The following is a 27,725-nucleotide window of genomic DNA, read 5'->3' as shown; positions in this document are numbered from 1 at the left end:
GGACTTGCTTTCTCCAGGTTCTTACCCCTGGTCCTGAGCAGCCTTTCTGACAGACTAGAGCAGGCTGGATCACTGGCTCCCATGGGCATTTGCCAGCCTGTGGGGAGGGGAGTCGTGCTGCTGTTGTACTACTGGTGTTTAAGTGCACCAGTGGAGGCGCTCACTTGCTGGAGGGTTCAAGATGGTTTCGGGGTGGAGGGGGGGTGATCCAGATAGGACGTGGCAGCTGAGCTAGGCCTTAGGAGGAATGGAATTTTAGAAATTTGGTAAGCAACAAAGCACTGGCACTCTAAAGGATTTGGGGGGTAGGGGAACTGTAGGGAAAGAAGAGGAAGGTTGGCTCCAGATGGGCCCCGGGGTAGCTTGAGAATTCACTCGTGCGAAGAATCTTCTGGACTCCAGGTCCCTGAGCTCCCGCTTGCCCTTGGGGCGGGAACTTCCCGGATCACAGGCACTCGCGGTGGCAGCGGGCTCCGGGTGTCCGCCGACCTCACCGTTTGCCGCCCGCAGGGCAGGGCTAGGTCGGTAGGCGGAGAGCGGGCTTCCCCGGGGAGACCCCCACCGCTGGCGGCGGTTTCGGCATTGGCTCCGAAGACTCGAGGGGCCGAGGCGCGCTCCCGCGGCAGCCCCCTCCCTGCCGGGACTGAGTCCCGGAAAAGCCGGGTTTCCGCTGGCGGGGCCGCGGCGGGCCGGGGGCGGAGAGGCGAGGAGCGGGGGCAGACAAGCCGCGGATTTGAGGGCAGGGCCCGCGGGCGCGCGCTGGCCACAGACCACCGCTTCAACTCCGCCGGTGCGAGGGGCGCGCGCCGCCGCACGCAGGGCGCGAGCGCGCCCGGCACGGCCCCTCGGCGCTGGGTGGGGCCGCGCTGGCCGGGCTCCCCGCCCCCTCCCGGACACGCCCACCCGTGTCGGCCGCGCGAGCCGCAACAGGCAGCGGCGGTCGAGCGCGAGGCCCGCGCGCTCAGAGGCCCCGCGCGTGCGTGCAGCTCGCTGGCGGCTCGCGCTCTGGCAGGCGGGCTGAGGAGGTTGCCGAGCCCCCGCCGCCGCCGCCGCCGCTGCGGAGGAAGCCTGGGAGCCAGCTCGGCGTCGCCTCGGCCTCCCTAACCCCCGTCTAGCCGGGCCATGGCGGAACGCGGAGGGGCGGGCGGTGGTCCCGGAGGCGCCGGGGGCGGCAGCGGCCAGCGGGGCTCCGGGGTCGCCCAGTCCCCTCAGCAGCCGCCGCCGCAGCAGCAGCAGCAGCCGCCACAGCAGCCGACGCCCCCCAAGCTGGCCCAGGCCACTTCGTCGTCCTCGTCCACCTCGGCGGCGGCTGCCTCCTCCTCGTCCTCGTCCACCTCCACCTCCATGGCCGTGGCGGTGGCCTCGGGCTCCGCGCCTCCCGGCGGCCCGGGGCCAGGCCGCACCCCCGCCCCGGTGCAGATGAACCTGTACGCCACCTGGGAGGTGGACCGGAGCTCGTCCAGCTGCGTGCCTAGGTGAGCGCGGGCGGGTGCGGCGGGGCTCCAGAGGAGCGGGGTGGCCGCCTGGGGCCCAGCCCTCCCCGCCCCAGCGCCCAAGGGGTCCCCGCCCTCCATCCCACCGACTGTCCCGCGGCCGGGCCTGACTCCAGCCAGGCCTCCCGGGACTCCTGCCGCGGGGACCCGCCCTCTTCTGGCAGCCCCACCTTCTGCCTGGGGCCGGGACCACCCTTCTGTCCTCCCCGAGGGACTTTCTGGCCTCGGCCCCGGGCTTTCTCCGGTTGGGCTGACCGAATCCGGCCTTCCTGGTAGTCAGTTTCCCCGAGTAAGCCACTCTCCTGCCTCGCCGGCGCCGGGGGCTGTACAAACATGGATGTGGTATAGATCTCTTGATACTGTTATTTCCCAATAGACTCAGCGTATGCCAAACTCGATTGTCACCTCTTGCAGGTAAAGCTCATATAATCACCCTAGGGACTTCTCATTAGCCTTCGGCACACATGTTCATTTGAACTTCATATTACACACGTTCTGTCCCAAGCGCTATGCTCTTAGTTTTGGGGTCCTATTTAATGTGTCCTGAAGTGTATTTTTACCTCCCTTCCCCCACTAAAACTGGTCCCAGAATCTCCCAGCTCTGCAGGGCTCTATGAAATTACTGCCTTGTTCCTAAATTCAATCCATTCCTCTGTCTGTTGGAACCATCTGGGGACTTTCCTTCCATTGGCAAAATAGGCCTGAGTTTGGGGATATTTTCTGTTTCTGTATTGGCAGGGCAGTCTGTGGGGACACTGTGGTATGTCTTACAGTTTGCCACTTGAATAAGAGTGTGTGGAACTGGTTTCACTCAGAAAGCCCAGAGAAGTGCCTGGAGGTGTTCTTTTTTTCACCTTGCAGCTGAGTTGATTCTGTTGCCTTGAAGTCTTGGGCTCTCTCCTCACTGTTGGTTAGGCAGACGGATGTGTAAGTCAGAGTTAGGGAGCATTGCTGGGCTTCACCCTCAACTGTCTTCCTTTCCCCACCTTTTTTCTGGATAATATTTTATATATATATCCCAGATAGGAATGATGAGAGTACATCTTTCTGTTTCGCTCAGCTTAAAGAACAGAGCATTATCACCTCTGTTGAAGCTCTCAGGGTGCCCCTTCCTGACCATCTCCCCTCTTCCTTCTACACAGGGAAACACTATTTTGAATCGTGTTTATCATTTCCCTTTTTAGAAAAAGAAATTAGTTTTACTACATAATGCATCTCTATATATTTTATAGTTCTGAATGTTTTTGAAGTTTGTATAAATGGTGTCATCCTGTATGTGTTCTGTGACTTGATTGGTTTTTCTTTTTTTTTTAAATCAGCATTAGGTTTGTGAGAATCATCCATGTGGTATGGTAGCCATAGTTAAATATTTTCATGATGGGTAGTATTCCGTTGTATGAATGAATATACCATAATTCTCTTGATAAATATGTACATTGTTTCCTGTTTAACACCCTCAGTAATGCATACATTTCCCCCCAGGACTCCTAGTGCTCTTTTGCAGATGTTTCTTTAGGTTGTATTCATATGGAGGGGTGGGGTTGCCACTTGCAGGGTGTAGATCTGGGACTTAACTGGGCAAAAGTAGATTGTTTCCACAGGCTCCTTCCACTCTGTTTCCACGTCACTTAACAGATTTACACATTTTTTTTTCCTCTGTCCTTTCTCTAGGGAAATCAGGAGCCACATTAGTTTAGTTTGCTGTGGCCAGATCTATAGCACAACACCAAGCTCAAGCGAGAGTTGAGTATGTGATGGTATTCCTCTCTTGATCCTAAGCAGGCCTCTCTCTTTCTATACAGGCCCATCCATCGCTGAAGTATCCTAACCCACCTCTTTCACACATAGAAACACCGTGCCCCTTCCTATGTGGGTCCAGCCTTCCTGTTCCTCCTTCACTTCCATGCCTGTGTTTGGTGACATTTGGGCAGCCGCCTTCTCCATCTTGTTAGGTTGAAAAGGCGCGAGCCGGCTGGCAAGGAGCTGCAGCAGAGGGGCGTGAATGAAATCATTGACTGCTGTTGATGTTTGGTCTGCCCCTAGGTCTCTTGGTCACTGCACAGTCCACGTAATAAATTATTAGCCCAAGAAACAGCCAGGCATCCTGATCAAATGTATAATTATTATGCTAACTTGCTGTGAGAGGCTTAGGCGGACTTATTTTCGCATTCTGGGAGCCTGCAGTTGTGTCACGTTTACTTACCAGTCCTTGAGCTTGTCCACTGTCCTGCTTCAACCTTGTTTTCCACCCATCACCCTTGTACCTCCTAACTCCTTGTGGAACACATGTGCTCTTTGAGCATTTTGCAGGCTGGAATAACACCCTGTGGGGAGAAAATGGCCTGCCATTGGTCTTTCCACTTATTAGAGTCATCTGGTTAATTTGAGGTCTCCTGGGTGTCCTTGTTCATGTTGTTTAGAATATATTGGCAACATGCAGCGCTCTATGGAGGGATTAACATTCTTGTCTCATGTAACTCAAATGGGACACAAATATATGAGACACATGCCCTTTAGAAATGTAAACATGATTGTGGATCTAAGGTTAGGTGTACATAGAATGTCGTGGGATTTGGTCTCAGGGCAGAGAAGAGGGGCTCGAACAGTATGGTGTTAGGAAGGTCCTGCTGCTTTTCTTGATGCCTGTCAAAACATAATTTGCTTTTGAAAAAAATATCATTTCCTGTATTAGATATTTAAATAGAGAGCATTGTAGTTGTTCCTCAGGTAGGTATCTGCTTTTATTTAACATCTGTTAAATTCCCCCAGAATACATAATACTTTTGAAAAACTTTATATATGGCCGGGCGCGGTGGCTCAAGCCTGTAAGCCCAGCACTTTGGGAGGCCGAGACGGGCGGATCACGAGGTCAGGAGATCGAGACCATCCTGGCGAACACGGTGAAACCCCGTCTCTACTAAAAAAAAATACAAAAAACTAGCCGGGCGATGTGGCGGGCGCCTGTAGTCCCAGCTACTCGGGAGGCTGAGGCAGGAGAATGGCGTGAACCCGGGAGGCGGAGCTTGCAGTGAGCTGAGATCCGGCCACTGCACTCCAGCCTGGGCGACAGAGCGAGACTCCGTCTTAAAAAAAAAAAAAAAAAAAAAAAAAAAAACTTTATATAAAACCAGCTTACCCACAGCTGGTTTTAAAAGAACGAAATTGTTCTGTTGATCGCATTTTTCACCAGCATTTTTTGTTTTTTTCTTTAGATGGAGTCTTGCTCTGTCATCCAGGCTACAGTGCAGTGGAGCAATCATAGCTCACTGCAGCCTGCAACTCCTGGGCTCAGCAGTCCTCCAGCCTCAGCCTCCCAAGTAGCTGGGACTATAGGCACATGCCACCACACCTGGCTATTTTTTTTTTTAAACAGGGTCTCGCTATGTTGTCCAGGCTGGTCTTGAACTCCTTGCTTCAAGCTCTCCTCCTACCTCAGTCTCCCAAATTGCTGAAATTACAGGTGTGAGCTACTGTGTCTGGCCTTTTACCAGCATTTTTTTTTTAAGCCAAAATGATTAATATATGTCCATGATTAGAAATTTGAGCAGTATGGAAAGATGGAAAGCACAAAGGAAAAAGCCCCCAGTCCATCCCTTTTCTCACTTCCCAGAGGTAATCACTGTGAAATACAGGTGACTTTTAAGATTCTGTTGCAAAAAGGTAGTTCTGCTATAGTTGCTTTATCTTTTATGAAATTCAAGCTTTAGAAATTATCTTTGTTTTCCCTCCATCCTAAGTAGTACTTCCTCTACTATGGTCCAGTATGTCATGGACTGTGGTGCAGAGTTATGGGGACCAGGTGGTATGCTGCTTGATGTTAACGAGGAAGGGTTTTAGAGCCTCATTGTTGATCCCTTCCCTTCTGCCTTTGTATGGTGAGGTTTTCCTGATATTCTTTTCTCTTTTTGTGCTGCTGTAAGTAGGAGAGGCAGATAAATTATTAAACTTTACAAGCATTCAAAATTTCCTCAGTGGCATAAAAATGATTATTAAGAGATGAAATGTGCTCTGCTGTATCACTTGCAAACCATATCCAAAGCCCATTTGCATACCCTTATGTGTGTGTGAACTTAGGGTAGGAGTTCTGCAGTTTTCAGTCACATTTCTCCTTAGGCCACATTTTTTTTAAGTGGGTGCTGAGGTCAAGCCTTAATGGACAAAAGCGTTGGAGCCAGAGAAGGTGGCCATAGCTGAGTTGGCATGACTGGCCTGCAGCAGAAGTGTTACTTTCATGAAAACACTTGGGGGCAGTTGCCCCTTTAACCACAGAAGCACTATACAAGCCAAGATGTACTACTCTGTCTTCTTACTATATTCTAGGACAAATTGTTCCATGCATTAGTTTACTATTTATTTATTTATTTATTTATTTATTTATTTATTTATTTTTGTTTGTTTTTGAGATGGAGTCTCACTCTGTCGCCCAGGCTGGAGTGCAGTGGTGCAGTCTTGGCTCACTGCAAGCTCCGCCTCCCGGGTTCACTCCATTCTCCTGCCTCAGCCTCCCGAGTAGCTGGGACTACAGGTGCCTGCCACCATGCCCGGCTAATTTTTTGTGTTTTTTAGTAGAGATGGGGTTTCACCGTGTTAGTCAGGATGGTCTCCATCTCCTGACCTTGTGATCTGCCCACCTCGATCTCCCAAAGTACTGGGATTACAGGCGTGAGCTACCACGCCTGGCCTTTGTTTTGTTTTTTTGAGACACTGTCTTGCTTTGTTACTCAGGTGGGAGTGCAGTGGCACAATCACGGCTCATTGCAACCTAGACCTCCTGGGCTCAAGCATTCCTTTCACCTCAGCCTCCCGAGTAGCTGGGACCATAGGCCCTTGCCACCATGTCAGGCTGATTTTAAAATGTTTTGTAGAGATGGGGTCTTGCTGTGTTGCGCTGGCTGGTCTCGAACTCCTGGGCTCAAGTGATCCTCCCTCCTCAGTCTCCCAAAGTACTGGGATACAGGCGTGAACCACTGTGCCCGGCCCATGCCTTAGTTTTTTCATCCTTATGGGAATACTTTTACTTACCATCCATTCTTAGATGTGGGTGAAATATATATAAAATTGGATCTATAGAAGCGTGGGAGAAAGCACTTCTTAAATTATAGGTATAAAGTAAATGTAATTGGTCAAATAAGAAAGACCTGGTGAAATTTCTATTACTACCCTAGCATTAAAAGTATTTTTTTTTTGGCCAGGCGCGGTGGCTCACGCCTGTAATCCCAGCACTTTGGGAGGCTGAGGCGGGCGGATCACCAGGTCAGGAGATTGAGACCATCCTGGCTAACACGGTGAAACTCCGTCGTTTTTTTTTTTTTTTTTTGAAACAGAGTCTCGCTCTGTCTTCCAGGCTGGAGTGCAGTGGCGCGATCTCGGCTCACTGCAAGCTCCACCTCCCGGGTTCACGCCATTCTCCTGCCTCAGCCTCCCGAGTAGCTGGGATCACAGGCACCCGACACCACGTCCGGCTAATTTTTTTTTGTATTTTCAGTAGAGACGGAGTTTCACCGTGTTAGCCAGGATGGTCTCGATCTCCTGACCTTGTGATCCGCCCGCCTCGGCCTCCCAAAGTGCTGGGATTACAGATGTGAGCCACTGCGCCCAGTCACATTAAAAGTCTTAAAAGCATGTTTGTACCTTAGGAGATTTGAATTTCACATTGTGAGTGTTGTAATAGAATATCCTCTCTATCAGGGTAATAGTATCCATCGTCCCTGTGGAAGCTTAGATTCCTTGACTGAGAAAGATAATGACTTTCACAGAGTCCATTTTACATGTATTGATTTACAGATCTTTTGGACACATTAGCGATTATGTGATTTCTTTCTAAGCTAGTTTTCTAATTTCTTAGCCAAACCAGTAAGTTGTCACTGTTGTTGTTGGTGCTGGCATGAGGGCAGGTGCACGTCAGAAAATGTTTGGGCTGCGTCTTTTCACTACCTCAGTTCAGGAGGCTTGTCCAGTTTGGACCTGGACTTTTTTTATTTTTTTGAGATACAGTCTTGTTCTGTCGCCCAGGCTGGAGTGCAATGGTGCAATCTTGGCTCACTGCAACCTCCACCTCCCGGGATTCTTGAGCCTCAGCCTCCCAAGTAGCTGGGACTGCAGGCGCGTGCCACCATGCCCAGCACATTTTTGTATTTTTAGTAGAGACGGGATTTCACCGTGTTGGCCAGGCTGGTTTCGAACTTCTGACCTCAAGTGATCCACTGGCCTTGGCCTCCCAAAGTGCTAGGATTACAGATGTGAGCCACTGCACCTGGACTGGCCTGGACTTGAAGGTGTTGATGTAGACGCCAGCATGCATCTACAGGGTGGGTCCTCTGAAATTTGGTGTTGGCCTGGCTCACACCCATGTTGTCACATTCCGGAAATTCCGTGGGAATCTAGTGTAGCTGTGGGAATGATTTGCCAGTGTTGGTCTTCTTCCAGCATAGGTCTTGGGGTGATATTGAGGGCTCTTGAGGAAAGTCAGAGTTTGGAGTTGGACTTAGAACTTCTTTCAGAGGGCCATCGAGCAAGGTGGGCAGTCTCTTAGGTCGGCGAGCACTGACAGGGTCTTCTCTGTGGACCTACATGGAGGAATAACCAGCTTCCAAAGGTTTTAGAGACCAAGATATGCACCAGCTCTAGAGTGTTACCCCTTATAGACCTTCCCAGGGCGGCTGACTGGACCTGTGTTCCCTGTTACCTCATTAAAAACCAGAGAATGGCTTTGGTCTCAGCTCAGGGATCACCACTTAGGCAGACCTGCACCCTACTTCTTGACCTTGGGAAGCGCAGTAGAACAGACAGCTAATCATTGAAACACATCTGGAAAACTTCTAGAGAATAGTTTATCAAAACATTCTAAGGCTGGGCGTGGTGGCTCAAGCCTATCATCCCAGCACTTTGGGAGGCTGAGGCGGAAGGATCACTTGAGCCCAGGAGTTTGAGACCAACCTAGACAACATGGCAACCCCGTCTCCACAAAAAATAAACAAAATTAGCCAGGTGTGGTGTGCACCTGTGGTCCCCACTACTCAGGAGGCTGAGGTGGGAAGAGCACTTGAGCTCCAGGGGTCAAGACTTCAATAAGTCATGATCTCACCCCTGTACTCTAGCCTGGGCAACAGAGTAAGACTCTCTCTCAAACAAAAATGGTCGAATAGAGAATGTTCTAAACTGTTACTTTCCTTGTGTTGAGGTAGATGGCGAGGCATAGGTGATAAAATAGTGTTGATAGCAGGTTTATTTAATTTTGTGCAGATCCTTTTAGACTGTAAGGTTTTTTTGTTTTGTTTTGTTTTTTTGAGATGGAGTTTTGCTCTTGTCACCTAGGCTGGAGTGTAAAGGCACAGTCTCGGCTCACTGCATCCTCCGCCTCTCAGGTTCAAGCAATTCTCCTGCCTCAGCCTCCCGAGTAGCTGGGATTACAGGCATGCACCACCATGCCCGGATAATTTTGTATTTTTAGTAGAGTCGGGGTTTTACCATGTTGGCCAGGCTGGTCTCGAACTCCTGACCTCAGGTAATTCACCTGCCTCGGCCTCCCAAGGTGCTGGGATTACAGGCGTAAGCAACCATGCCTGGCCAACTGTAAGGTTTTTAAGGTACAACAAAGGTTAGAATATTTGAGTTTAGTTCTAGTTTCAACAATTTTTCTGAATCTCAACTATGGTTATTCCTCTTTCTTCCTTGTGAGTAATGATCTGCGTCAACTCTCAGATTAATCTGGGCTCCCTTCATCCTTTCAGCACTTTCGGTACTTTTAGTTTTGTAAACATAGTGGTATCCACAGGCCATTTTGGCAAAAACACTTTTTATAACTGTATGCATCTTAGAAATTGTGCTGTGGGTGATTTGCTGTGTATGTTTTTTAGTGACCTGGTATAAATATAGTTAGATGTGAAAGGAGTGATGCCTTAAATTTGTTCCCTGCTGTAACACCTGTTCCCCTCTTTATAGTCTGTGTAACTCCTCCAAATGACAGATCTTTTGGACACATTAGTGGTTATGTGATTTCTTTCTAAACTAGTTTTCCAAACTACCTCTCAAAACCTAATTATGAGTAGGATTTCCCCCAGTTAACATTTTGGGTATGACTGGCATGTTAATTGTCTCTGAGGGATTTTAGACTGGTTATTTTGTTTTTGATTTTGAGATAGGCTCTCACTCTGTTGCCCAAACTGGACTGCAGTAGCATGAACACAGCTCACTCTGCAGCCTCAATCTCCTGGGTTCAAGCGGTCCTCCCGCCTTAGCCTCCCAAGTAGCTGGAACCACAGGCACATGCCAGCATGCCCTGCTAACTTTTTAATTTTTTGCAGAGACAAGGTCCCACTGTGCTGCCCAGGCTGTTCTCAAACTCCTGGGCCCAAGCAATCCTCCTGCCTCAGCCTCTCGTAGTGTTGGGGTTATAGGCGTAAACCACTACCCCCGAGCTAGACTGGTTATTGTGCTGAGATATAGGAAGGCATTTTTTCTTTTCAGTTGTTTTCTTTTCTTTTTCTTTTTTTTTTCTTTTTGAGACAGAGTCTTGCTCTCTTGCCCAGGATGGAGTGCAGTGGCTCAATCTCGGCTCACTGCAACCTCTGTCTCCCGGGTTCAAGTGATTCTCCTGCCTCAGCCGCCCAAGTAGCTGGGATTACAGATGCATACCACCATGCCCGACTAATTTTTGTCTTTTTAGTAGAGACAGGCTTTCACCCTGATGGCCAGGCTGGTCCTGAACTCCTGACCTCAAGCCCGCCTCAGCCTCCCAAAGTCCTGGGATTATTGGCGTGAGCCACCACCCAGCCTCTTTTCAGTTGTTTTTCTGAAACATTGTGCGTGTTTGTGTGTGTGTATGTGCACTTCTGTATCTGTCTGTGAGTTTTCTTTTGTTCTTCTTGGTAGGTGAGACAATTTTAGCAGGGTTTTTTTTGTTTTTTTTGGGGGGGGGTTTTTTGGTTAGTTTATTGCTGGGGAAAGGTCTGGGTTAAAAAAAAAAGTTTAGAACACACTAAGGCTTGGGGCATCAGTTACCATTTACTGATCCCTCCTCACTAACCTTTTCCTGCCTTTTATTTACAAACACCAAATGGCTTCAGGGTTTGGGGAACAGCTTTTCCCTTCTGTCTTTCTGTTTTATGGTACCTCTCAAACACATTGCATTGTAATCCCTTCCAACCCCTGCCCCCGTAGTCTTTCCCAGAGTGATATTTTAAAATGAAAATCAGAACTTATCACACCCCCTCTATAATCTTCCAGTTCTTTCATTCAGCAAAAGCTTATAGACCAGCTGGTGTGTGCCACAAGCAAAATCCTTGATCTCGTGAAGTCCGCATTCTAGTGGGTGAAGATAAGAGACACCATCCAGTAACTTTCTGTCATACTTAAAAAAGACCCCCTTTTCATGGTTCAGGAGATGCTAAAAGATGCAGCCCCTTCCCGTGTCTTTGACCTCACCTCTGCGTTCTCCCCTTGCTCCTGAGGTGGGTTACCCCCGCTTTAGGGCTTTTGCACTTGCTGTTCCCTCTACCTGTGATACTCTTTCCTTGGATCCTTGGATCACTGAGACTGGCTCCTGGGTGTCATTCATCTCTTCACTGACCTGCCACCTTGGAAGGCTGTCCTCACCTGCCCAACCCCTTCTGGGAGCTTATAAAGCTGCTTCACACCTACTCGCCATTACCGGAAATAATCTTGTTCCTTTATTTAGTTACTTTATAGTTACTCAATAACTACATTTGTCAAATCAATGACACTGATTTTCCTATAGTGTTTTATAATGTTTATTGAATGACTATCTGTTATGCCCAATTCATCCATTCACCAAATATTTACTGAGTGTTTCTGTGTGCCAAGCACTGATCTAGGCTCTGGAGAAGCAGCAACAGACAGGCTGACAAAATCCATTCTCTCCAAGAGTGTGCATTCTGGAGGGGGTGACAGATGAGAAACAATTACATCATTATATCTGTGATAAATGGTCAGATAGCAAGTAGGGTCACAAAGAATAGTTTGGTGGGGAACTGAGTGTCAGGGGAAAGGCTGTCTTGGTCAGGGAGGGCATCTGGTAAGGTGACAGTTGAGCTGATGCTCGCTGCAGTGAAGCTGATGACCTGAGCATTTACTGTGTGCCACAAAACCGCCAGAGGCAGGTGCTAAGAGCCCTTTTCTCAGAAGGGAAAATTGAGGTCCCGTGAGGTGAAGGCATTTTTTTTAAAGACTACACAGTTTAAAAGTAGGCGGGGCTGGGATTTGTCTCATGACTCACGATTGCCGGACACCAGAGCCGTTTCTGTGTTTAAACTTGGTCCCCCAAGCCTTGTCTGGTTCTCGTAGCTGACAAATAATATTTAATGCCGTATTCTTTGCCAGCTGGAATTACAGAACGCTGCTCAATTTCCATCATAGACAGTGAGAGGTTGTGTGGCGTAGTGGCTGTGAGTGTGGGTTCTGGAGCCAGTCAGGTCAGATTTTACTATTTGACTCCGGACAAGTTTTTAACTTGTATAATGCTTCAACTTTTTTCATCTGTAAATGGGCATAATAATTGACCCTGCTGGGTGTGGTGGCTCACACTTACAACCCCAGCAATTTGGGAGGCTGAGGTGGAAGGATTGCTTGAGCCCAGGAGTTCGAGACCAGCCTGTGCGACATAGGGAGACCCCCGTCTGTACAAAAAATAGAAAAAAAATTAGCTGGGCTTGGTGGCACACGCCTGTGGTCCCAGCTACTTGGGAAGCTGAAGCTGGAGGATTGCTTGAGCTCAGGAAGTAGAGAATGCAGTGAGCTGTGTTCATACCACTGCACTCCAATCTGAGTGACAGAGCGAGACCCTGTCTCAAAAAAAAAAAAAAGTCCCTATCTCACAGGATTATCATCGGAATTAAATAAGGTTAATTTTGTTATTAACACATGTTAATCATGTATGTGGCAACATAGAAAGCACTTAATATTAGCTATTACTGTTGCTATTTTTCTTGTCGACCTAATTTCTTTGTCTTCCCTGCCCCCCTCAACCAAAACAAACCAAACAAAACAAACATGCTTTCTTTTGAGAATTAGGGTAATAGATTTCCTCAGTGGGACCCTCACAAGGTCTTGGGCTCACCTTAGGCCCAGATCCTGCCAAACCTCAAGCTTATTAGACTACAAAGTCAAAGCAAAGTATTTTGGTTCTCTGAAGCAGTGGCTGGGTTGGGATCCTGTTTCTACATCCTGCCAGCTTATATGAACGGAAGAGATGGTACAGGCCCCGCCTGCAAACCACAGCTTTGTTTTGAGCCAGCTTGACTTGACAGCTTCCCTATTTTACCTGCTGACTTCTTTAGCCCTGGTTTGGCAGCCAGAAGAGCAACTGAACCAGTTTACTGCTTACCATTTGTCACCAATGAAAACTGAGCAACTCCTAGGAAAATGAGGGTTTAAATGTAGTTGATTTTGTTTTTCTCTTGTCTTTTTAAGTTCTCCTTTTTGTGTCTCAAACTATAGAAAAACTACATTCTACTTTTACAGGAGAAACCTGATAATACATTTGTGGTCTCTTCTGAAACACGTAGATCTTTGGGTGTATGTTAATTTTCACCTTCCGTAAGCATCAGGACTTTATTTTTCCATTTTGGTCGGAAATCTACAATTATATTTACTTGTGTGTGGTTCTTCTTTAAGAATATATAAAACACAGATTAACATTTCCTTGAATCTGGATCTTAATGATAAATGGATTCTCATAGTAAACGTCAGGGCTTAATGAAGAGTGTAGACTGGTACATGGGGCACAACTGCTTTCTTTAGTTTTTTTGTGTGTTTGTTTGTTTGTTTTTGAGACGGTCTTACTCTGTCCGCCAGGCTGACGTGCAGTGGTGCAATCATAACTCACTGCAGCCTCGAACTCCCGGACTCAAGTGATCCTCCAACCTCAGTCTTCCAAGTACAGGTCCACATCACCACACCTGGCTAATTTTTAAATTATTTGTAGAGATGGGGTTTTGCCATGTTGCCCTGGCCTCAGGTGATCCTTCTACCTCAGCTTCGCAAAGTATTGGGATTACAGATGTGAGCCACCGTGTCTGGCCACCTTTTTTTTTTTTTTTTTTTTTTTTTAAAAAAAAAAAAAACAAAAAACCTCATTTGGGCTGCGCACGGCAGCTCATGCCTGTAATCCCAGCACTTTGGGAGGCCGAGGCAGGCGGATCACGAGGTCAGGAGATCAAGACCATCCTGGCTAACACGGTAAAACCCCGTCTCTGCTAAAAATACAAAAAAAATTAGCCGGACCTGGTGGCGGGCTCATGTAGTCCCAGCTACTCGGTAGACTGAGGCAGAATGGCGTGAACCTGGGAAGCGGAGCTTGCAGTGAGCTGAGATCGCACCACTGCACTCCAGCCTGGGCGATAGAGCGAGATTCCTTCTCAAAAAAAACAAAAACAAAAAACCCTCATTTGTTATGAAGATAGATAAAATGTTTGAGCATCAGGCCGGGCGCTGTGGCTCACGCCTGTAATCCCGGCACTTTGGGAGGCCGAGGTGGGTGGATTACCTGAGGTCAGGAGTTCAAGACCAGCCTGGCCAACATGGTGAAACTCCGTCTCTACTAAAAATACAAAAAAATTAGCCAGGCGTGTAGCGGTCACCTGTAATCTCAGCTACTTGGGAGACTGAGGCAGGAGAATCGCTTGAACCTCAGAGGCAGAGGTTGTAGTGAGCCAAGATAGTGCCATTGCACTCCAGCCTGGGCAACGAGAGCGAAACTCTGTCTCAAAAAATATAAAATAAAATAAAATAAAGCGAGTGTCTATGTTCATAGAAATCATGACCTTCACATCTTTGAGGAGTGTCAGGGAAACTATGACTATGATGGTGTAATATTTATACTGCAGCAGCTCTCATATTAGCCACCTTTTACGTTGTCTTCACAAGCAGATTTTTGTTTGGTACTTTAAATCACAGGCGATGGAATGGGCAATGTAATACGCGTTAAGTCTATTGTTTAATGAAGTTATGTCCTCAGAGTTAAAATATGTAGAAAGTAGTTGACAGCATTCTGTCATCTCTCCCATGCACTGTTTTTGCTGTGGATGAAAATGAATAAGCAACTCTGGAAACCAAGGTCCTCTGGGAACATGAAAACTCTTGTGGCTATTAATGGATTTAACTGTATTTCCTCTCTGCCACCAAGATGTGCAATAAATTGTTTATGCCCTTGCTGTTAGTGGGGAGAATGGTTCATTAAATGCATGTAATATCATTATCGCTTTGTTTTTATTACTTGTAGATAGTCCTATCTCTCCTTTTAAAAAAAGTATAAGAAGAATGGCCGTAATTATTAAACACTGGCCATTAATCCCTTTGGTTGACTTTTTCCCTCCATGGAGAAAAAGGAAGGTATCATCTCACTGGGGATGCAAGCTTGGGCTGGAAATGGGACATGGTCTCCTAAATCTAAGATTTGGCAGAAGGGTGGTTTGGTATGCTTTGGACTTGGGCCAAGTGATATATTTACTTAGGCTCCAGAAGGGCCTGGTTCTAAGGCAGCCACACTGACAAATGAATGCCTTGTATCAAGTGTGGAGAGGCTTCATCGTATTTAAATCCACTTAAGAGAACAGTTATGAAAGAATGACTGTTTAGGACTGTGGCTCTGTTTTCTTGTTTGTCATTTAGGTATTTCTGCCAATTATAATCAATGTGGAGGATAAAAAGCCAGCAAATTGCTGTAGTCTCTTTAAAACCATGTGCCAGAAATGCTTTGACATTAAAGTTTGATTTCTCACTTGGCTTTACCCCACCATGTGGGTTTGAGTAAGTCTTTTTAACTCTTCCTGCACATATCTCTACTGTTTCCTCATTTAGTCGAAAGATACTGAGCATATATTACGGACCAGTCACTGCTTGGATACTGAGGAGTGAGCAGTGAACAAAACAGACAGAAATTCCAGCTCTTGTGGAGCTTACCTTCTGGGGACAGGGTGGGCAGCAGGCAGTAATGAGTGAGTGAGCAAATATTAGGGTGTGTTGAATGGGAAGAATAAAGCTGGATGGGGATAACTGGGCAGAGGGAGGAGGTCACGGTTTTAAACAAGGTGGTCTGGAAAGACCTCAGAAGGCAAGACAGCCACATGGAACACACATTTAGGCAAACTGGGTGAATTTTATGGGATGAGGCCTCCCAGTAGAGGGAACAAGAAGTCCTGGCAGGTTCCAGAGCATCCAGGAGGCCAGTTTGGCTGGAGCCAGGTGAATTAAAGAGAGAGAATGGATAAAGTCAGAGGGGTAAAAGGGGTGATCTCACAGGCCATTGCAGGACTCTGGCTTTGACCTTGAGTGAGATGGGAAGTCACTGGGGCTTTTGAGCCAGCGAAGAGGCATGTTGATCACTTCCACCCTGAAAGAACCCCTGACCACTGTGTGTGGAAGCAGGGAGTCCAGTCAGGGGGCTGCTGTGATGATCTAGGTGGGAGCTGATGCTGTGGTGGAGGTGGAGATGAGAAAGTGATGGGAGTCTGGGCATATTGTCAAGCCTGAAGGATTTGCCTGTGGATTGGATTTGACGTGTGACAGAATAAAAGGATTCAAGGATGACACCAATATTTCATTTAACTTCTTTGTGTCAGTTTTCTGTTTGTTTTCTTTGAAAATAATTATTGTCATCTCTTTATCTTAGTGACTTTCTGTGAGAACGAGATCTGTGTAACAGAGCTGTTGACGGGTTTTTTTGTTTCCACTTCTGCCATTTGTAATTAATTGGAAATAAAATTTCTTGGAAATGTACTAGGTGATAGAATAACCCATAGGTTGGCACCTGATTGTTTTAAAAACCTGGATGAGTTCTTCTTATGCTTCAGGCCACAGTGATGCTGTGGGAATGGCTGAGTCTCAATATCCCTGAATTGCTCTGCTGTTGTGTTTGCTGTCTGGTGTCCCCTCTGCAATCCTTATTTATTTGATGGTTTCCAAAGAGGGAGATTGCAGAAGCCATTAATAACTGTAGCCCCATAGCCTTTGTCACTAGCCCAGTGAAATAGAAAAGTCCAAAACATCATGTTTTTTCTTTTTTAATATTTTTTTCTTTTCTAATGTAACTAAGAGTTTTTTCTTTTTTAAATGACTGGTTTGCTATATCAGACAGCCTGTCTGCACTTCCTAGGAGCTGCTCTGTAAGGAGGAATCCTGCTGCAGAATGATCTAATTTGTATAATCTTGAAGGTGGAGCTATTTTTGAAAGAGAACAGAAAAATAATGGAGCCTTTTGCTCAAGATTGCCAAACTGAATCTTACTGTTTTATAAAGGCAAAGGACTCAGAGTTTGCAGTTTGAACTCCTCTTTCCTCTCGTTGTACTCATTATGTCTACATCAAATTTATGATAGATATACTTAGATAATTACTCTTGAAAATGACAGGTGGGTTTTCATTTGTTTCTTTTGCTTATTCTTTTACATTTTAGATAAGTGTATTTTTTTTTTTTTTTTTTTTGAGACGGAGTCTTGCTCTGTAGCCCGGGCTGGAGTGCAGTGGCCGGATCTCAGCTCACTGCAAGCTCTGCCTCCCGGGTTTGCGCCATTCTCCTGCCTCAGCCTCCTGAGTAGCTGGGACTACAGGCGCCCGCCACCTCGCCCGGCTAGTTTTTTGTATTTTTAGTAGAGACGGGGTTTCACCGTGTTAGCCAGGATGGTTTCGATCTCCTGACCTCGTGATCCGCCCGTCTCGGCCTCCCAAAGTGCTGGGATTACAGGCTTGAGCCACCGCGCCTGGCCTAGATAAGTGTATTATTCAACTTGTAAATCACAAGTTGATGAGGTGAGTAGTATAAAAGAACAGTTACCAAGTTTAGGAATTAGAATTCTCTTTACAGTTCTTAACAATAGACTGATGGTTTGTAACTAGTTCTCAACCTTGTCATACCTTATGACTCCCTTTAATATCCTGAAATAAAATTCCCAGATAAAATCTACTGACCTGTCTACAAAGTCTTAACTGTAATATGAAAGAAAAATAAAAGGAACAGTATGGTAATAAAACATTATGGCAATAAAATATGTATTTCTGTGTAAATTCTCAGAAGACAAATGTAAATGCTCACAGCACATTGGAAGCCGGAGCCATCAGGTGCTTGCGGGTACACATGGCTTTATCTGTGTGAATATGACACCTATAAATAGAGGCCAGTACAGGTGTGTTGTGTTGGTGACTCAGATATGTAGCAATGCCATTGGCGATATGATTTTCTAAAATGGTGAATAAATCTGCATAAAGTTCTACACAAAACAAAGTATAATCTTTCCCTTATTTACATAGTAGTTGCATTCCTGGAAAATTTAGTGTTTATTTAGTGGTGAAAAAATGCTTATGATTTCTTTGTAAGATCTCTTTTTTTTTTTTTTTTTTTTTCTTGAGACGGAGTCTGGCTCTGTCGCCCAGGCTGGAGTGCAGTGGCCGGATCTCAGCTCACTGCAAGCTCCGCCTCCCGGGTTCACGCCGTTCTCCTGCCTCAGCCTCCCGAGTAGCTGGGACTACAGGCGCCCGCCACCTCGCCCGGCTAGTTTTTTTTTGTATTTTTTAGTAGAGACGGGGTTTCACCGTGTTAGCCAGGATGGTCTCGATCTCCTGACCTCGTGATCCACCCGTCTCGGCCTCCCAAAGTGCTGGGATTACAGGCTTGAGCCACCGCGCCCGGCTGTAAGATCTCTTTAGGTCTAGCCTGAGATAGTTATAAACTGCTTTTTACTTAGATGCTGTGTCTGGCAGGGCCAAAGGCCGATTTGTTATGAACCTGATGAAGCTTAAGTGTTAGGGCCCTGTACATGCACAGGCTACTTCCAGGGCCCTATACCTAATTAGAAAAACAAAAGCAAAAACACCTATTTTCTTTTCCCTCTCACTCTGTCTCACTCTGTCTGCCAGGCTGGAGTGTAGTGGTACGATCTCAGCTCATGGCAACTTCCACCTCCCAGGCTCAAGTGATTCTCATGCCCCAGCCTCCTGAGTAGCTGGGATTACAGGCACACACCACCATGCCTGGCCAATGTTTTCATTTTTTTTTTGTAGAAATGGGGTTTCACCAGGTTAGCCAGGCTGATCTCGAATTCCTGACCTCAAGTGATCCACCCGCCTCTGCCCCCACAGTGCTGGGATTTCAGGCATGGGGCCAGGCCAAAACACCTTTTGAGCACATGTTTTCAGGGCCTTCTGAGGCTGTGTCATGGAAATAACATGGGACATGTTTGAAATGTCATGTACACTCAGAAAAGGACATATATAATAAGCACAACTTGATAAATTTTCATAAACTGGACATATATAACCAGCACTCACATCAAGAAACAACATTATCAATTCCCCAGAACATTACCATGTCGCCTTCTAATACCACGCCTCCCACTCCGCCAATGATAACTCATTTCCTAATTTCCAACAGCATGCATTAGTTTTGCCTGCTTTTGTACTTCACACAGTGGATGAAGTACAAAAGAACACTTGTTTTTTTTTTTTGTTTGTTTGTTTTTGAGACAGAGTCTTGCTCTGTCTCCCAGGCTGGAGTGCAGTGGCATGATCTTGGCTCACTGCAGCCTCCATCTCCCAGGTTCAAGTGGTTCTCCTGACTCAGCATTCCCGTGTAGCTGGGATTACAGGCATGCGCCACCATGCCCCGCTAATTTTTTGTATTTTTAATAGAGGAAGGGTTTCACCATGTTGGCCAGGCTGGTCTTGAATGCCTAACCTCAGGTGATCCACCTGCCTTGGCCTCCCACAGTGCTGGGATTACAAGCGTGAGCCACCGCGCTCAGCTAGGAACACTTGTATCTAACTTCTGCTGCTCAACATTATGTTTATGTGATGCATCCACCTTGTTGCAGGGAGTTTTAGTGAATGTAATCTTATTGCTGTGTAGTACTATATTCCAGGGTGTGAGTATATCGCAGTTTGTGTAACCAGTCTGCTGTTGATGGCCATATGGGAGATTTCCAGTTTGGGCTATGCTGAATAGTGCTACTGTGGGCATTCTTGCACATGTCTGTTGGTAGACCAGAGCACTCGTTTCTCGAGTATATACCTGGGACTCAAATTGCCAGGTTGGTTTTTTTTTTTTTTTTTTTTTTGAGACGGAGTGTCACTCTGTCGCCCGGGCTGGAGTGCAGTGGCCGGATCTCAGCTCACTGCAAGCTCCGCCTCCCGGGTTTACGCCATTCTCCTGCCTCAGCCTCCCAAGTAACTGGGACTACAGGCGCCCGCCACCTCGCCCGTCTAGTGTTTTGTATTTTTTAGTAGAGACGGGGTTTCACCGGGTTAGCCAGGATGGTCTCGATCTCCTGACCTCGTGATCCGCCCGTCTCGGCCTCCCAAAGTGCTGGGATTACAGGCTTGAGCCACCGCGCCCGGCCGCCAGGTTGTTGGTTATATGGACAGTATATTCAGCTGAGCAATATATGAAAGTTGCTGTTGCTGTACATCTCCACCAACAATTGTTTTTTTGCCTTTTTCAAGGCAAAGAATCGGGCTGGAGTAAAATGGTTTCTCCTATGGCTTTAATTTGCATTTCCCCAATGATGTTGAACACCTTTTCATGTATTTGTTGGCCATGTGGGTATCCTCTTTTATGAATTGTCTGTTCAGGTCGGTTGCGCATTTATCTATTTTGGTTGTCTCTCTGTTTCTTATTTACCTTTAGGAGTTCTTTTTCTCAAAAATATCTTCTCATACTCTGTGGGTTCCTTTTTTACTCTTTATATTTATTTATTTATTTTTATGACATGATATCATCAAGCAACCTTTTTACTCTTTTAATGGTTTTTTTGATGAACAGAAATTCTTAATCTTATAATTCAATTTATCAGTTTTTTCCTTTGTTTAATACTTTTTATTTTCTGTTTAAGAAATCTTTGCCTACTCTAGGATCATGAAGATGTCCTCTAATGTTTTCTTCTGAAACTTTTATTGTTTGCTTTCCACATTGAGGGTTCCAGTCCATCTGAAATTGATGTTGTATGTGTTGTGAGGTATGGGTTAAGGCACATTTCCCCTGATATGGATACTCAACTCTGTACCATTTATTTATAAGGTCATCCTTTCCCCACTGCACCATATTGTCACTTTGATCATAAGTCCCGTGACATTTTACGTGTGGTTCTAATTTTAGGCTTTCTATTCTGTACCATTGGTCAGTCTGTCCATCCTTGCATCAGTGCCGCCCTGTCTCAGTGACTGTATCTTTATGATAGGCCTGTTACGTTAGTGTGTCTTCCCGCTTTGTGCTTTTTCATAATTGCCTTAAGGTAGTGTTTGCCTTTTGCATTTCTTAGAAATTTTAGAATCAGCTTTTCAGTTTCCTTAAAAACTTCTCTTGGGGGAGAAATTTTATTCAGGATTACATTGATCTGTGGATTGATTTGCAGAGAATTGAAATCTTTAAAATTGAATCTTTTGATTCGTAGACATATGTCCCTTTATTTAGGTCATGGTTTTGCATATTTTAGCATAGAAGTATTCTGCACCTTTCTTTAGATGTATTCTTATATATTTGATATTTTTAAACCTTAAAGCTAATTTTGTAATTGTAATTTTGTATGCTTTTTCTTACAGAGGATTCTTTTATAAGCTGTAGGGCCTACAAAACCTTGTTCTGTCCCTGGGCGGAATGTTTTCACTTACATGAATGTTGAAAATCATGTGGGAAGCTAGTCATTTCTTAATTGTGCAGGACTTGAAGGTTCCCACAACTGTGGGTTGTAGGATGTTTGGCATTCTTATTTTTCCCACCACGGAATGTCAGTGAATTCTCAATCATTGTGACAACTCCAGAGGCATTACCACCACGATCATTCTTTTGAGACTCAATTGTTAAAGACATTTTGCTCTTATTATGACAGTTGTTATAGTCCATAAATGTAAGCATGCTTGAATGCCCAAGTGTGTGTGTTTTTTTTTGCTTGTTTGTTTTAGGAAGAGACCTAAAATAAGTCAACAGTTTCAAGTGTTGCCATTTATTAATACAACCCAGACTTTAAAAATTAGCAAATGGTTAATCTTCACAGACTTCTGTTTACAAGCTTCCTGGTAGAATGTATTGAATACTGGACTTGGAACCAGAATAATTAAATCCTTATTTTAACAATTAGAAACTCTGATTTGGGGTCCATGACCTTTTGAGCTTCAGTCTCCTCCTCGAAATAGAAATAAATAAAAATAACTGTCTAGCTGACTACTCAGAGTTCTTGGGATGAACAGACTAGACGACTTATAAATGCTTTGTATCTCCGAGCACTATAGAAATGCCATTGGTGGCCAGGCGCAGTGGCTCACACCTGTAATCCTAGCACTTTGGGACGCCAAGGCGGGCGGATCACAAGGTCAGGAGATTGAGATCATCCTGGCTAACATGGTGAAACCCCATCTCTACTAAAAATACAAAAAGTTAGCCGGGCGTGGTGGTGGGCGCCTGTAGTCCCAGCTACTCGGGAGGCTGAGGCAGGAGAATGGTGTGAACCCGGGAGGTGGAGCTTGCAGTGATCCGAGATCGTGCCACTGCACTCCAGCCTGGGCGACAGAGCGAGATTCCGTCTCAAAAAAAAAAAAAAAAAGGCCGGGCACGGTGGCTCAAACCTGTAATCCCAGCACTTTGGGAGGCCGAGACGGGCGGATCATGAGGTCAGGAGATTGAGACCATCCTGGCTAACATGGTGAAATCCCGTCTCTACTTAAAAAAAAACAAAAAAAAAACCCAAAAAAAAAACTAGCTGGGCGAGGTGGCGGGCACCTGTAGTCCCAGCTACTCGGGAGGCTGAGGCAGGAGAATGGTGTAAACCCGGGAGGCGGAGCTTGCAGTGAGCTGAGATCGCGCCACTGCACTCCAGCCTGGGCGACACAGCGAGACTCCGTCTTAAAAAAAAAAAAAAAAAAGAAATGCCATTGGTATAAATTCATGTATTTGTTATATTTGTTAACTCTTCTTTGCTAGGACTGTGGGCATAATTACCAAGAGGAAACCTTCTAAATAGTTTGGATTCACCCAGTTTGGGGTTCTTTGAGCATGGACGCTTTAGCCATAACTTACAGAAAGTGGCTTTTCTTTTCTTTTTTTCCTCCTCTCCTCTTGTCTCCTCTTCTTTCCTTTTTTTTTTTTTTTTTTTTTTTTTTTTTTTGAGATAGGGTCTTGCTCTGTTGCCCATGCTGGAGCGCAGTGGCATGATCTTAGCTCACTGCAGCCTGAACCTCCCAGACCCAAGCAATCCTCCCATTTCGGCCTTGGAAGTAGCTGGGACTACAGGCCCATGCCACCACACCCAGCTAATTTTGTTTGTTTTTTGTAGAGACAAGGTCCCACTGTTGCCTAGGCTGGTGAACTCCTGGACTCAAGCGATCTTCCTGCTTCAGCCTCCCAAAGTACTGGGATTACAGGCATCAGCCACCGCACCTGGCCTAAAAGTAGCATCTGTTTTCTAAAATTGTGTGTATATAGGAAGGCAACAAGAGCGCTGGTCTGTTGGGATTCCTATGTCTTAATTCTGGTTTCGTAAATGAAAGTAGGCAAACCACTCACTTTCCAGTTCCTTCGTTGTCTTACTGCTTAGAAATGCTCTGAGGAGAAAGAATCACTAAACAGTTTGATGTTCCTCAGTGAAAGGTACCAGATGAATATAGGTGATACATTATTATAATTAAATTTTCTTTCATATAAATTCACGATAACCCTGACTTTCCAGCCAATGGATTGAGAAATCCTTGGCCTGTTAGTGGATAAAAAGATAATGAGAACTTGGAATGTAAGTTGTGAAGGAGAAGGATACAGTTTTTACAATTTTAATATGGAATTTCAGTATGATTTCTCTACCCCAGTAAATCTTAGTCTCTTTAATTAGCATTACATTTAGCATGCAGATTCTTATGAAAGGCAAATGCTCCTTTTAATTGTGTTTTTGTTTCATTTGAAGTTTCAGCATTTGATTGCTTTCTTCCCTGGTTTGTTTTATTTATTTATTTTTTGAGACAGAGTCTCACTCTGTCGCCTAGGCTGGAGTGCAGTGGTGGATCTCAGATCACTGCAACCTCTGCCTCCCGACTTCAAGTGATTCTCAGGCTTCAGCCTCCCAAGTCTCTAGGATTACAGGTGTGTGCCACCACACCAAGCTAATTTTTGTATTTTTAGTAGAGACGGGGTTTCACCATGTTGTCCAGGCTGGTCTTAAACTCCTGAGTGTAAGCAATCCACCCATCTCAGCCTCCCAAAGTGCTAGGATTATAGGTGTGAGCCACCACGCCCAGCCTGGTTTTATTTTTTGGTAGTCCAAATTCCCTGGTAGGTTTTTTTCTCGTTGTTGTTTTGAGACAGAGACTTACTCTGTTGCCCAGTCTGGAGTACAGTGATGTGATCTCCGCTCACTGCAAACTCAACCTCCCAGGTTCAAGTGATTCTCCTGCCTTAGCCTCCCAAGTAGCAGGGGTTACAGGCACACGCTACCACGCCTGGCTAATTTTTGTATTTTTAGTAGAGACGGAGTTTCACCATGTTGGCCAGGCTGTTCTCAAATTCCTGACTTCAAATGATCCACCTGCCTCGGCCTCCCAAAGTGCTGGGATTACAGGTGTGAGCCACCACACCCGGCCTCATTATTGCTTTTGTTTTTAATCAAAGTTATACATATATTTTAGAGAGTCAAGTAGTTCTACAAGACTTATTTAGAAAACAATCTTTAGGTATATCTGGTGAGTTCCAGCTGTTGAAGACTCTTTGGCTTTTCCATCAGCACCCTCATTTTCCCAATAAGTTTGTAATTTCTTTTTTTTCTTTTAATTTTTGAGACAGAGTCTCACTCTGTTGACCAGGCTGGAATGCAATGGTGTGATCTCAGTTCACTGCAACCTCCACCTCCCGGGTTCAAGGAATTCTTCTGCCTCAGCCTTCCAAGTAACTGGGATTACAGGCATGTTCCACCATGCTCAGCTAATTTTTTTTATTTTTAGTAGAGACGACATTTCGCCATGTTGCCCAGTCTGGTCTTAACTCCTGACCTCAAGTGAGCCACCACGCCTGGTTTTCTTTTTTTCTTTTCTTTTCTTTTTTTTTTTGAGATAAAGTGTTTCACTGTGTCACCAAGGCTGGAGTGCAGTGATGCAATCATGGTTCACTGCAGCCTTAACTTCCCAAGCTCAAGTGATCCACCCGCCTCAGCCTCCCCAAGTGCTGGGATTAGAGGCGTGAGCCACTGCACCCAGCGCATAGTTCTTTCTTTTTTGTTTCCAAGTATTTCATTGAAACGTGATATAATTTGCATATCCATTCTCCTGTTGATGGACATATAGGTTCTTTACAGCTTTTGGCTTTTATGAATAAAGTTGCTATGAACTTTTTTTTTTTTTTTTTGAGACAGGAGTTTCACTCTTGTTGCCCAGGCTGGAGTGCAATGACGTGATCTGGGCTCACTGCAACCTCTGCCTCCTGGGTTCAAGCAATTCTCCTGCCTCAGCCTCCCTACTAGCTGGGATTACAGGCATGCGCCACCATGCCCGGCTAATTTTTTGTATTTTTAGTAGAGATGGGGTTTCTCCATGTTGGTCAGGCTGGTCTCGAACTCCCGACCTCAGGTCATCTGCCCGCTTTGGCCTCCCAAAGTGCTGGGATTACAGGCCTGAGCCATTGTGCCCAGCCGCTATGAACAGTCTTATACAAGTGTTTTTACAAACATACATTTTCATTTCTCTCTCTCTCTCTCTTTTTTTTTTTAATGTAGAGGCAGTCTCGCTTTGTGGCCCATGCCGGTTTTGAACTCCTGGCTTCAGGCAGTCCTCTTGCCTCACACTCCCAAAGTGCTGGGATTACAGGCATGAGCCACCACGCCCAGCCCCATTTTCATTTCTTTGAGGGTACATATGTTGGAGTGGAATGGTGTGTCTTAGAGTAGGTGTATGTTTAACTTTGTAAGACACTGTCAATTTTTCAAAGCAATTGTATCAGTTTACATTCCCACTAACTGAGGCAGACAGATTGTGAAGTGGCCCCCATGATCCCTGTCTCCTGGTATTTATGGCCTGGTAGTCCTGTGCCCTTGGGTGCAGGTGGGACCTATGATTGACTCCTCACTAATAGAATATGGCAGAGGTGACAGGACGTGTGTGGTCATGCATACCTGATTATTCCAAGTCAGACTGTAATGCTCATCTTGTGAGGAGACTCTCTCCCTTGCTGGCTTTGGTGCTGTGTTGTGAGCTGCCCATGGAGAGGGCCGTGTGGCAGGGAGCTCAGGGCAGCTTCAGACCCACAGCCAGCAAGAGGCTGTGACCCTCAGTCCAGCAGCCCACAAGGAACTGAGTGTTGCCAACAACCATGTGTGCTCGGAAACAGATCCTGTCCCACTCAGTTCTCAGATGAGACCATAGTCTCAGCCAACACCTTGATGGCACCTTATAGAGGACCCAGCTAAGCTGTACCTGGGCTTTTGACTTACGGAACCTGTGAGATAATAAAAATTCATTAGTTTAAGCTGCTGCTAAGCTTTTGCTAGTATTGTTATGCTACAGTAGATAACTAATACTAGCAATATAGTTCCTGTTGCCCTATATCTCCACTGACATTTAGTGCCTGTCTTGTAAATTTTAGTCATGTTAGTGGGCATGAAATGGAAACTCTGAGGCTTTAATTTGCATTTCCCTAATGGCATTGATTACCTGCTAATTGGACATTTGGATACCTTCTTTTGCAAAGTATTTGTTCAAGTCTTTTTCCTGTTTTAAAAATTGGTAGGCCAGGCATGGTGGTTCACACCTGTAATCCCAGCACTTTGGGAGGCCAAGGTGGGCGGATCGCCTGAGCTCAGGAGTTGGAGACCACACTGGCAACGTGGTGAAACTTCGTCTCTACTAAGATGCAAAAAATTAGTCAGGCATGGTGGTGGGCACCTGTAGTCCCAGCTACTCAGGAGGCTAAGGCACAAGAATTGCTTGAGCTAAGGAGATGGAAGTTTCAGTAAGCCCAGATCATGCCACCGCACTCCAGCTTGGACTACAGAGTGAGATTCTGTCTCAATAATAATGATAATAATAATTGGTATTTTAAAAATAATTTATTTGTAGAAGTTCTTTATATATGACAGGTTAAATTCTTTATCAGATATATGTGTGTGTGTCTGCACGAATGTGTGTTGTATGTTTGTGTGTGTATCTGATAGAGTTTTCTTCTAGTCTGTGATGGCGAGGAACTTGCACATTCCTCTTACCTCATGCAGATTTCCAAACTGTTCACATTTTACTGCATGTACTCTGTAGTGCTATTTCTCTCTCTAAATCAGTTTTTTCTGGGTCATTTGAGACCATGTTATGCACATGCTATCCTAACACCCTTAAATATTTCAGTGTTTATTTTCCCCTAGTTAAGGGCACTCCCATAACTACTACGTACTCCTTTAAGTCAGGCAATTTGCAGTGATAAAACCCTATTGTCCAATCCATTAATCCCATTCACATTTTGCTGCCCCAACTATGTCTCATTTCTGTTTTGTCCCAGGATCCCAGGGAGGAGTGTGCATTGCACCTAGCTGTCCGTGTCTCTTCACACCCTCCAGTCTGGGATCATCCCTTTGTCATCCCGGTCATTCTTGTCCCCAACCGTTAGATGCTCTGTAGGATGATTGGCAAGGTGGATCTTGTAGTATTTCCTTATGACCAAATTCAGGTCATGATTTTTTGACAAAAGTATCACAAAAATGATGCTGTAATAGTCTCAGCACATCACATCAAGGGGCACGTTCTGTTAACCAGCCCTGTTCCTCTGTTGTTGGCCCTCATCACCTGCTCGTGTTGGTGTCTGCCAGGTATCTCTGTTTGTCTTATTGTAATGCCATTGTTTTTCTTTTCTTTTATTTCCTTTTCCTTTTCTTTTTTCCCTTTTCCCTTCCCTTTTCGATGGAGTCTCACTCTGTAGCCCAAGCTGGAGTGCAGTGGCACAATCTTGGCTCACTGCAGCCTCCGCCTCCAAGGCTCAAACAGTTCTGTCTCAGTCTCCCAAGTAGCTGGTACTACAGGCGCATGCCACCACACCTGGCTAATTTATTTTTAATTTTTTAACTTTTATTTTATTATTTTTTTGAGATGGAGTGTTGCTCTGTCGCCCAGGCATCAGTGCAGTGGCACGATCTCCGGTCACTGCAAGCTCTACCTCCCAGGTTCACGCCATTCTCCTGCCTCAGCCTTCCGAGTAGCTGGGACTACAGGCGCCTGCCAGCACGCCTGGCTTATTTTTTTGTATTTTTTAGTAGAGATGGAGTTTCGCTGTGTTCGCCAG

At 45.7% G+C, this 27,725-nt stretch overlaps 1 protein-coding gene across 1 annotated transcript in view; it reads left to right on the top strand.

The window, feature by feature from the left end:
* The first annotated feature begins 900 nt into the window (after nt 1-900).
* Nucleotides 901-27,725, top strand: part of LOC105469623 (phosphofurin acidic cluster sorting protein 1) — a 173,699-nt gene continuing 146,874 nt past the window's right edge. Inside the window, exon 1 of the mRNA XM_011720925.3 lies at nt 901-1,475. Within this exon, the coding sequence (XP_011719227.1) occupies nt 1,123-1,475 (353 nt within the window). The 5' untranslated portion in view covers nt 901-1,122. The remainder of the gene's footprint in view (nt 1,476-27,725) is intronic.

The sequence above is a fragment of the Macaca nemestrina genome, chromosome 12 (assembly GCF_043159975.1).
Source record: "Macaca nemestrina isolate mMacNem1 chromosome 12, mMacNem.hap1, whole genome shotgun sequence".
Classification (NCBI taxonomy): Eukaryota; Metazoa; Chordata; class Mammalia; order Primates; family Cercopithecidae; genus Macaca; species Macaca nemestrina.
Note: the sequence above shows the minus strand (reverse complement) of the source record. Positions and strands in the feature narration are given on the sequence as shown.